This window comes from Siphateles boraxobius, unplaced genomic scaffold, assembly GCF_051911475.1.
Source record: "Siphateles boraxobius isolate OS27281-9 unplaced genomic scaffold, OSU_SipBor_1 25, whole genome shotgun sequence".
NCBI lineage: Eukaryota > Metazoa > Chordata > Actinopteri > Cypriniformes > Leuciscidae > Siphateles > Siphateles boraxobius.
In genome coordinates, this window is record NW_027508866.1 from 19,720,255 (window position 1) to 19,732,348 (window position 12,094).

Below are 12,094 nucleotides of genomic sequence, written 5' to 3' on the forward strand. Positions count from 1 at the left end.
GACTACTGATGCAAAATAGGGTTGTAAAGATTCCATAATTCACAAATTGGAGCAATACAGATACACACATAGCACATAGACACACAAACCCCCCCAATAAAAAAACAAAAACAAAACAGCCCCACCCTTCAAGAACAACCCAGCAGCCCCAGACACCGAAACATTTCCCTGAGTAAACCCAAATTTTAGTTGGTAAAGTCCATCTATTAAACTCAGGACTCAGTGAACATTATACAATTCCTAGGCTCAGTGTAGGCCTATAGCTAGCAGTGATGCGCAGGCTGATCCAAAATGAGCGGGTGCCTGTGGTCACCCGCGGTTAATTAAACCTTTAAACGCGGGACAAAATGCCCCATTTCCCAACACGTTGAACTGAGCAATGCCATTGTACCATTTTAATAGGCTAGCCTACTTTTAAACGCATATAGCTCTCAGTAATGTCAGTTTTATGTATTTTCTGAGAGGGGGCTGAATTTTTGTTGGGAAAGTCGGGGAGAGACGCACACTTCGATTAGACTGGATAAACACATGCAGCATCTTAATTGTTAAGAAAATGAAACGAAATAAATGAATAAATCAAGCCTTTATTACATAACATGAATGCTATACCATACAACATTCAGAAAAAGAACAGTTTGCGCTCTATAAGGGCTTTCACACTTTTCTCTCAGTTGACCTGCTGATGATTTCTCCAAGCAGGGTCGAAACATAAACATCGCGCACCGCAGCGCACCCCTAGTACCTACGTCTATGGCTCAATGACGCAACGATAAGCATTTACTACTTTAAAAAAATGCGGGTCAGGAAGCGGGTCGGGTAGCCTACAATATTTTCTTTCTTTTATGGCGGTCCGAGTTGCGGGCGGGTTAGTTGAAAACGTCGGTCGGGTGGGGGTTGTTTATACATTGACCTGTGCATCACTGATAGGTAGCTATTAATGTACATGATTTGGACATTTACATCGAATTTGGTCAAAAACAATTCTTAATTTGTTTGCAAATAGTTTAAATTAGCCTTAACGTTAAATCTGCGTGCAGCATTGATGTATTTATAATACTTTTACAAAAAAACAATATTAATTACCATTCTGAAACATCCTGTAAGCGTGTTTGAGGAGGTGGTGGGTGGTCGATTCAGGGTCTGATTAGTGTTTAACCATAGCAGGCTACAGCATACATGATATAGTTACCTGTGGTTGGCCTGGTCGTGCGTCAGGCCAATCAGAGAGAGGAATACATGTAAAAAGATTAATAATGTTTTGAGGTGTCTGTCAGGGCAAGAGAACATCGCTCATAAACATATCAGGCTCTTTTAAGAACAGCATTAGATTATGTTTGCCTAGCATATGTCAGCATCAGAATCAGACCTTACAAAACCTGATGTGGAACAGGCACAGGCACTTCGGATTTGTACTTGAGAATTTAAAGGGCACCTATTATGCCCCTTTTTACAAGATGTAATATTGGTCTCGGGTGTCCCCAGAATGTATTTGTGAAGTTTCAGCACAAAATACACCACAGTTAATTTATTATAACCATTTGAAAATGTCATTTTTGGGGCCTGTTTTAAAAAGAGCTGTTTTGGTGTGTACCACCTTAAATGTAAATTGGCTGCATATCCCCGCCCTGCCTTTGGAATAGGGCGTAACTTGCATACCTATGCCAATAAACAGTCGGTAGAAGCAGAATGGCTGAGAATGACAGACCCACAGATACGTTTTGTATTGCATTCAGTCGTACATGTTTGAACCGGAATCAGACCCAGATGAAGAGACTCCGGCAGAAGAAACACAAATGAGAATGGACCAGGGGCCTCATTTATAAACGTTGCGCACGCACAAAAGAAGGCGTACGCCGCTCTCTACGCAATAATTGGTATTTATAAAAAGCAAACTTGACGGGAAAATGTGCGGTCCTTCACGCAAGCTCTGACCCAGGCGTACGCACAAAAACGGGTGAAATGAGAAATGGCGACACCGTCGGCAGATGGAAGAAACACGTGAAAGTGTGTGAAACTGTAGACCGTTGTGTAAAATAAATGGCAATACTGCCTCTCATAAATAACACGAAGACTTCACAAAGCAAGTCTTACAATCAACAGCCTACACGAACACCCGTTTGATCGATCTGAAACAGAAATGCAAATTAATATTTCCAAAAAGAAAAGTCAAATATGTTCTGCAATAATATTGGCATGTTATACAATTCATCCTCATAAATAAGATGGTAAACAGAACGAAATAATGTACAAAACTGATATTCTCGCCAATGTGTCCGTCTGGCGGAGCAGATATAGATGCAATTAGATAGTCAGTCAGATAGATATATAATTAGGGAGATATATAGCCTAGATAGATTTATAGACAGATAGATAAATAGTTGTATTATTTGTCCTCTGGGGAAAGTTGTTTTCATACTAAAAATGTCTTCATCAGCTACGGAATCGTGGTATTCATGCATATGCCTTTAGTTTGTTTTATTTTTGATAAAATAACGTATGACGTAGCCTATGTCTCAACCATTCAGAAAGCTGCAAGAAATTACATTTGCGCCGAACTAATTCCCATTTCCAAGTAGATTATAACCAACATCTGTAGCTTGTCAGATGCAATTAAATGGATGGAAATAAAATGCCCCATCACAATGCGTAATGACGCACAATGGCTGATCTTGCACTCTTAGAAGATGTGGCAAATGGAAGGATTCGGAGTGAACGCATCTTCAGACAGCAAGAAGATTTGCTGGAAAATGAGGACGAGTGGCTCATGAGCCGGTTCCGACTTCCTCGAGCTGTCCTGTTGGACCTCTGCGGTCTTTTGGCCCCCGCATTACAGAGGAGCACTCGGAGGAACCATGCCGTGCCAGTCCCACTTCAAGTCCTAACAACTCTAGGATTCCTGGCGACTGGCACTTTTCAGAGGGAATTGGCTGACAGGTCAGGCATATCTCAGCCGACCCTTAGCCGGATAATGCCAGACGTTTTAAAAGGCATAATAGCTTTGTCCCATGAGTGCATAAAGTTTCCATACACGGCGGGTGAACAGGCAAACAAGAAAGCTCAATTTGCAGCTATGTACGGTTTCCCAAACGTTATCGGTGCTATTGACTGCACTCATGTTGCCATAAGGGCACCGAATGTGAATGAAAATGCTTTCATTAATCGAAAGCATTTCCATTCGATCAATGTCCAAATTATTTGTGATGCAGACATGTTGCTCACTAACGTAGTAGCTCTGTGGCCTGGGTCAACCCATGACTCATTCATTTTAAGACACAGCAGTGTTGGGCGCAGACTCGAGGCTGGTGCTGTGCGTGATGGCTGGCTTCTAGGTAGGCTACGTTTGATTACTAGACATTTTACTGTACTTCAAAGTCTTAACCCTTTCACTATCCTTGCAGGGGACAGTGGATATCCCCTCAAACAGTGGCTGCTTACACCTTTCCTCAATCCACATAATGCAGAGGAAAGGCACTACAACATGTGCCACAGCCGAGCTCGCGCTATAGTGGAGCGCACCATCGGCCTGTTTAAGGGCAGATGGCGCTGCCTCGACTGCACTGGAGGGAGGTTATTGTACACTCCTGAAAAGGTGTCCAAAATCGTGCTGGCATGTGCTGTGCTACACAATGTGGCACAGCTTAAAAACGTGATTCTACCCCCTGACGCCGATTGCTGTGTTGGCCCCGACCCTGACCCCCATCCCCAGGCATTTGAGTCAAATGCTGCTGCTGTGCGCCAGCGTTTGGAAGTGATGCGTCGCTTGTAAAGAACAACAAAAGGTGTGGAAAAAATATATTATTTATTCAAGAATTCCCTCATTGTGCTGTTTATTTCAGTTAGGACAGTCTTGATTTCACCCAACTCCTTTGCCACCTCTCTGACTGAGTTAATGACTTCCCTCTGCATTTCAACGACTGCATCGGTGAGGACACGCCCGCTGCTGGAGGGTTGAGAGCCGCGTGCCGTGGAGACGCTGGGCACAGACGGCTGCTCAGCTGCAGCCTCTGAACCACTGGCACTGGCCCAGCTAGAACACCCAGCGACTGAAATAAAGATTGTTCTATATGAATAAATTGTAATCGTGTAGCCTACATACAGTACATGTGACTTGACTGCATTCATTTGACTTATTTCACTTACCTGTGTCATCCGGTGCATCTGGCGCGTCAGTGTCCCCCTCCGCCTCAGTCACCACTCCACTTAATAGGGATTCCCCAATAATTGCCGACAGTCTCTCATCAAGAGGGGTCAGCTCCGGTGTCCCCTTTCCCCCACCCGTGGCAGACACACTCTGGCGATGGAGCGCTAGACGCTTTTTTGCCTCGACTTTGATGTCTGACCATTTCTTTTTTATTTCGGCCACAGTCCGAGGTTGTGAGGCTACAGCATTTACAGCGTCTGCAACCTTTTGCCACTCAAGTGCCTTTTTGGCATTAGTAATGCCCACACTGTGCCCTCCAAACAACATTTTTCTCCTCTTTTCCACCTCGCCAACGATAACTTCTGCTTCACATTGAGTGAAGTTACGTTTTTTTGATTTCCTCTCTATGTTTGCCATAATTTCACAATCTATGAATATTAACTTGTGGGCGTTTCACGGACTATTTATGGGCAACTATGGGCGTGACATGAAGCCGCAAAAGCTGCACTACATTTAGAATTGATTGGGATTTATTAAGGAAAAAATGCGTAGGATGTGCGTGCGCACGGTTTTATAAATCCGAATATTTCTGTGCGTACGCACGTCCTATGTTTCATCCGTACGCCACTTCTGACGCAAAACCTACGCAAAGTTTTATAAATGAGGCCCCAGGACGTCTCAGAATGGTTATTTGATACATGTATGTACTTATAGAGTTGTAATCGCGTATATAATAAAAAATTATATACACAGAAATCCTACGACGACGACAACAACTTTAGACGCATTTGTTGTTGAATTGGCCAACATGACATCATGACTTTGCGTAAACATACACGCCACTTTCAAGTCAAGTGGCGTGTTATCTATACGCATTTTTAGCTATCCGCGTGTATGTCCACGCCGAAACGAACCGTCATCTTCCGCGTGTATGTCTACGCTATTAAATGTCCGAGTGATTCCGCGTGTATGTGTACGCCGTTAAATGTCCGAGCGAAACGAAGCAAAATGTATATCTACATCTGGGGAGCGATATTTTTTTTCCTATGATGGTAGGGGAAGACTCATAAATGGTATTAACCCCAGTGACGGGTAGGTTTAGGGACGGGGTTGGGGTAGGTCATATATTTATATATACAGTGATGTAACGTTAAGTCAACGGCGTTGATAAACACGCTGAAAAGTGATTATGCGTGTTGATAGCACGCCAAAAATGGAAATACGAATTGGCGTGTCATACATACGCCATTTCATGAGATCAGTCTGAATTGGCTGACATCGACTGAAATGACTATTTGCTCAAAAATCATAAAATACACTTACTTCTACTGACATTGACATTGGATCGCGAACAGTAGGCAACGATCCACACTTGAGGATTAACTTTGAAGCAAGACCTGCTTTGAATTGACCCTCGTTCACAAAACAGTCTGTCAGAAAATGATTCGCGCAAACATAAACGTATTTTGGAAGTTACAGTAACGTTAGCGCCTTTCCTTCGTAAATAAAATCCATCCACTGCGTTTTCAGTGGCTCTGATGTCAGAAGTAAGTGAAAACTACTATGTACATTATTACATCTGATCCCACTACAGAACACTTATGTTCCTTAGGAGACATTTTCGACAAGGCAGCACAAATCGTCAGAACACCGGCTGTCATTGAAACAATGGAGGATGGTGTGCAGATCACATAGGGCGAGGTCTATGCCAAAACCACAGTGTCAATCAAACCACGTCGGTGGGGCTTGCTCAATTCTACGTCACATTGAGCCAAATCTTAGAACAGCTCGTTCTGAGACAGTGCTTATGATTTATTGAGATTGTAAAAAAAAAACACTGGGTGGATTTTTATCATTCTACTGTGGTTTTGCTCACATACTGCCATTACACATTTATGTTCAAACACCATGTAAAAGTGAATTTTGCATAATAGGTGCCCTTTAAATCATCACCAGTGACTGCATTACAGTTTGAGGCAGGAAAGATGCCTTTACATCTAACAAGGAGGGTTAAGATTATGCTGGCGTATTGGATACATTTACAAGGACATAGCGGGATACATCCCAAGGTCACCTTATACAAATTGCTGAGAACATATAGAACTAATTATTACAGTTTTGGATGGATAGGAAATGCAAAAAGCACCAAATGCAAGCCTCAGCCAGCTTCAAGTAAGCCCCACGGTTGCATTATCCACTGTTGGAAATTCATAAAGTCATATGTAGATATAAGTCTTTAACAAATGTTAAAAGAAAAATCTACAATTATGCCACAGAGGATAATAGTTCAAAACTATATGGACCTTTATCAAGATAAACTATTAATATTTACAGATGGATCAAAGCAGCCAGAGACAGGCCGTACTGATTTCTCATTATGAAATAGCAGTCCAAAAAGAACAATAGATCTTTTATTGGTATACATGGCAGAGTTTTTAGGAATTTTATTGGCAATATAGTGGTTGGAAGAAAATAATCGGAACCAAAATGTAACTATAGCTTCAGACAGCATATATGTATACAATCTGGGAAAGCATTATGCAGACAAGATATAATATATAAAATATTCCACTTGCTTTTAATACCGTATGAGAGAGGACAAGATGTGTCCTACCTTTGGGTTCATGTAGGGGTGGAAGGAAATGAGATTGTAGATTTTGGCTGAAGGAGATCAATAAAACAAGAAAAAGTTGATATACAAGTACCGTTATGTAGAGCAGAAATTAAAACCATTATAAAGGGACAAACAAACAAAATATGGCAAGAATGGGCAACATTTGTATAATGTTCAAAAACAACATAAGCTTTAGGGGGATTAGAAATCCAAAAGAAGAAAAGATAATTACCCGACTTAGAATAGGTCATGGTGGTTTAAATTTCACATTACACAGAATAGGAAAACACCCCACTGGACTTTGCACCCACTCTAACACACAATAGACAGTAAAACACATTTTATTAGATTGCAAAAGATATGAGGAAGAAAGAATGTCGTTAGAAATACAAGGTGGAAAAGAAAATATGACACTAGAAAATCTGCTGTGAAAAAAACTTTCCCAGCAAAAAAATGTCTCCTAATGAATTATAAACAAAAATAGGGATAATTGAAAGAATTTAATATGAATATTTTTATTTTTTCCTTCCTGTCAAACTGCTATTCATACTCCAGTCTAGTAGGTGGCGGTAATGCACCTTTAAGTTGGTTTGCCAACTGCAAATGAAAATTAAAAGCAGAAGAAGAAGATTTCAATTTTGACCAAATGTGTAGTTACAGCACTTTAACTTTGGACGGCAGTATAGCGCTGGTAATGGATAATCAAAACTACACTTCCCACAATTCAGTTTTTCAATGGCGCTTCCTGGTACAGCTTTGAAGCGCGCGATCAGCAGCACAGGCTTCGCATAACGATCGCGCGCATCGAATTGACACTGTGTTTTTTTTTACTCAGTTTACCCTACATTTACCTTGCAAAAACACGTAAGTATTTTGATACGTGAAGCTTTGTATCATTTTCGGGTACGACTATAATATCAGCCGATATGTTGCAATAACAGATTCTTTCATTGAATGGAAACTATTGGAAAATGGCCATTTTGCTGCGCGTTCATATGTTCGGCCTTGTTTGTTCTTATAGTAGTTGTAAACGACTGACGCCCTCTTCCACTCATTTAATATCTGCAAAACACAACATGCGAAATGCAAGCATTTCTTCTTCGGGAAATAAATGTATTTTTTATAGACTTAGAAAACATCATTGCAAAGCACGAGGATGCAGACTTAGAAAACATCATTGCAAAGCACGAGGATGCAACCATGATGAAATTGTTATTTGCCTGCACCTACATTTCATTTAAATTCCAAAACTAGTTTCAAGCAATGTAGACCTGAATGTAGTAGTGCAATATATGCTTTTTACAAATGTGGTTTGCTTTTTCATTTAAATTGTGTTGTTATCCTTTTCAGAATGCCTAAGTCAAAGGAAGTGTTGTCTTCTTCCTCAGACAGCGACTCTGACAGTGAAGTTGACACAAAGGTATGGGCACGGATATCCCCACATTACACTTTTTTAACTAACTGAAAGAAATGTATATTGCATCCAAAAGTATTTGCATCTGCAAAATTGGATATTTCTTGAGAATAACGACCAGTTTCATGTTGCCAGAACATTATGCATTAGGCATGACCGTACTAAGGGTTATAGAATTGTAAGACTGGAAAAACTGGAAGGACTTTAAGAGAGGGCCATTCTCTGAGAAATCAAAGGAAATTAACATTTGAACAACCCCTCATGCACTATTGAGACGAAGGTCTCACCTCCCTCATCCTAATCTACATTTCTCTCCCCGATTCTTCATCCTGGCAGAGATCTCCCAAACTCACACAAGAATCTAAATGGTTTAATGTGAATGATTATCATCGAGTTTTAGACATGTTTGGTATTATTTGAAATGTCTCTGTGCGACTGGTACAAATGTCTCATTCCCAAAGAAGTAAACCAAAAGGTAATAAAGTTCTTAGGAAGTTTAGAAACATCTTCCACAATGGAGGGTGTCTTTGAGTTAACACCTTCTGACCATTTGAATGAATGCTAATTTTCCACTGCTAGCAAATGGTGACTTACCACTGTGGATGATGTTTAGATTTGAAATGAGGTCTGGGTATATAATGAAACGCAGCGAGAGCTCGGGGATTTTTCTATATTTGAGATCGGCCCGTGAGGCTGAGAGTTGCGAGACTCTCAGCCTCACGCATTTCTTGTCGGGTAAACTTTTTCCTCTTTGTTCTAGAGCATTTGATGTTTTGCATTAAATATCCTTGAATTGTTTATGAAATTATAATGATACATTTACCTGACACATTAAATTGTGACATTTGATTATTCCAATTGACTTTGACATTATTTTCATTCAAGAGTTTAAAAGAATAGTAAAACATTCGCTCACATTTAATGATGCACAGATATAATTAAAGCCTTTTCATTTATGGGGTCAGAAGAAATAACGAGAAAATACATGTGAGAAAATGTATTGCATTTAACCAAAAATACTTTGCCGCGAGAAAAGACATTAACACGCAAAGACCTTCACCGCTAATTCGAATACCGCCATTGGATCGAGTTAGACGGCCTTACAGAATTAACGAGGCCAGAAGCTGCTTGTTCTGGGCCCCTGGGATCATTTTGATTCCCTTGATCTATTCTACATATGTGCATTTTAATTATGGATCGCAAAGATTGGATAACAATAGCTTTAATACCATGTAGGTTCTGTTTTTCTCAGTTGAAAAATAATGAAAAATAGCATTTGGTTGACAGGATGAGTATTTTTTGGTCCTGAGACTTCCACAGAAGATATCTACATTTTTTAAATATTATTTAGACCACTTCTATTATTTTAGAATTTAAGAATTAAGTGAATTACTGAGGCTATCAGGAAAGTTTAACTGAGTTCATTAAATTAATTCTCAATATTCACTCATTCATTCTCAATTATATGCCTAATATGCTGAAAACGGATCCGGTTAAGCTGTTTGCGTTTCTGGATAATTTCTATTATGCATTTATGAAATATTTAGCTACTTACAACTTCATTTTTGACTGTTAAAACCGAAGCGCCATTCTGAAATTCCTGCCCTGAAAATCCTAAGTTCTTGCATGTTAATGGCTTTCAATACAATGTAAAATTCTGTATTTCAGGCCAAGAGAAAGAAGCAGGCAACACCAGAGAAGCCATCAAAGAAACAAAAAAGTGGAGAAACTTCAAAAGTGTCATCTGCCTCCAAAAGCAGCAGCAGTGAAAAAGATAACATGTTCCAGGTAATGATCTAACAGAGATATGATGACATAAATGTTTGGCTGTACTTGATACAGCATTACCACACTGCATATATTGTATGTTATATTGTTTTTATTTTTAAGATAGGAAAGATGAGGTATGTGAGTGTTCGGGATTTCAAGGGAAAAGTGCTGATTGATATCCGGGAATACTGGATGGACCAGGAAGGTGAAATGAAACCAGGCAGGAAAGGTAGGAGTCTATTATTAATGGATTCAAATGTGACAGTAGATATTCAGCGATGTGTTTTTTTTGTAACACAGATTTTTACAGAATTTATCCGTGCACACATTTTTTTTATTCATGTGCTCAAAAAACAAAATTTGTATTCAGATGCATTTTGTGTACAAGTGATCCGAGTTGTTTATTTCCCAGAGTTCTGTTTGATGTGTTTATTACAGGTATTTCCCTGAACCCAGAGCAGTGGAACCAACTGAAAGAGCAGATAAGTGAGATTGACGACGCCGTGAAGAAAATATAAGACCTGCCTGCAGTTCACTGTCAACATGGATGCTTTTTTAAACCGATTTTCACTCTACAGTTCTGTATCTGCTGCCCTCCAAAGCCCAAACACAGTATCTAAACCTTCCTGAATCCGTCAAGGGACAGGTCATAGTCGAGAGACCTGATTTTAGTCATGAATTTGAAGTAACACTTAATGTGTAATTAAGTGATGTTTTTGCCCTGTGTAGAGTGACATGTTTCACAAGGCAAGTGTGGGGTCCAAGACACTTTCTATGTATATTTTAGATTAGGTGTTTTTGAAGTAGTTGTTTATTGTATTTTTCTTTCTTTTTTTCTTCTTTTTTTTTTGAGCATCTTGGTTGGGGTTTTCAAAGGGTTTTGCTAGAGAGATAGGGTGAGAATTTTTGCCCTTCATTTACAATAAAGATGAGGAAAATTCACACACCAAATGATTTTGTTTTATTTTTCACAAAACTATAAAGGTACAGGAAGAAACTGATAAAGTAATGAAAAATGATAGACTAACATTGAAAAAATCAATACGGCTATTCTGCAAGGATGGATTAAATAGAACTAAAGTAAAAACAATGTTACAAAAGATTTCTATTCCAAATAAATTATATTCTTTTGAACTTCCTATTAATCAAACAATTAAAAAATATTTTCAACAGTGATGATAAATGTTTCTTGAACATCAAATCATCATGTTAGAAAGATTTGTGAAGGATCATGTGACACTGAAGACTGGAGTAATGATGCTGAAAATTCAGCTTTGATCACAGGAATAAATTACATTTTAAAATATATTACATTAGAAAACGGCTGTTTTTATTTGTAATAAGACGACAGTTTTCACTTTTGACCAAATAAATGCAGTCTTGGTTATCATTTGGTGGGATTTCTTTCAGCTACATAAAAAAATCTTACTGGGCTTAACGTTTTGACCTGTAGTGCGAGTTGAATTATGTGTGCTGTTAAAATGTTATATTGGATTGGAATGTAAATTGTGTTTTAAAATAAATGCAATAAACAACTTTGGCTTGTTAGCTTAGTATGACACATTTAGTTACACCAATAAAAACAATTTATAAGGGTTAGGAGACACATTTTTTAAACGCATGATTGCAACTTAGTCAAACCAAAATAAAAATCTTAACCTCATGTTGTTCCAAACCTGTATGAGTTTCTTTCTTCTGCTGAACACAAAAGAAGATCTTTTTGAAGAATGTTTGTAACCAAATAGTTGACGGGCCCCATTGACCACTCCATAGTATGGGGGAAATACTTTGGAAGTTAATGGGGCCCATCAACTGCTTGGTAACAAATATTCGTCAAAATATCATAATTTTCAAATTCATACACGTTTGGTACAACCTGAGGGTGAGTAGCCTAAATGTGATGACAGAATTGTCATTTTTGGGTGAACTATCCCTTTAAGAAAAAATATATGAATGTTTACTATTATACGTATTGGTTGTGGTATTGTTTGGGACATGTATGTCTGTTAGATTATTTTCATATGACTAGAATATTAGATTAGATTAATTTAGTAAAACTTTAAATAGGCGTTTTGAGCAGGATGTGTGCCACTGCAGCCATCTACTGGTCATTTCGCTCAATTAGGTATAATACCATAACACCCCCCAATTAAGT

General features: G+C 39.0%; 1 protein-coding gene across 1 annotated transcript; it reads left to right on the forward strand.

Moving 5' to 3' along the window:
* The first annotated feature begins 7,473 nt into the window (after nucleotides 1-7,473).
* Nucleotides 7,474-10,890, forward strand: sub1a (SUB1 regulator of transcription a). The gene is made up of 5 exons (XM_077243086.1): nucleotides 7,474-7,619; nucleotides 8,106-8,175; nucleotides 9,838-9,957; nucleotides 10,060-10,168; nucleotides 10,378-10,890. The coding sequence occupies exons 2-5, from the start codon at nucleotides 8,107-8,109 to the stop codon at nucleotides 10,455-10,457; spliced, it is 378 nt and encodes a 125-aa protein (XP_077099201.1). The 5' UTR covers nucleotides 7,474-7,619; nucleotide 8,106; the 3' UTR covers nucleotides 10,458-10,890.
* The last annotated feature ends 1,204 nt before the right edge of the window (nucleotides 10,891-12,094 follow it).

Excerpts from the sequence above, each read along its gene's own strand:
- sub1a (XM_077243086.1), top strand. The coding sequence starts at position 8,107 with ATGCCTAAGTCAAAGGAAGTGTTGTCTTCTTCCTCAGACAGCGACTCT. Across the intron at positions 8,176-9,837 it reads ACAGTGAAGTTGACACAAAG|GCCAAGAGAAAGAAGCAGGC; the intron begins GTATGGGCACGG and ends TCTGTATTTCAG. Across the intron at positions 10,169-10,377 it reads AATGAAACCAGGCAGGAAAG|GTATTTCCCTGAACCCAGAG; the intron begins GTAGGAGTCTAT and ends TGTTTATTACAG.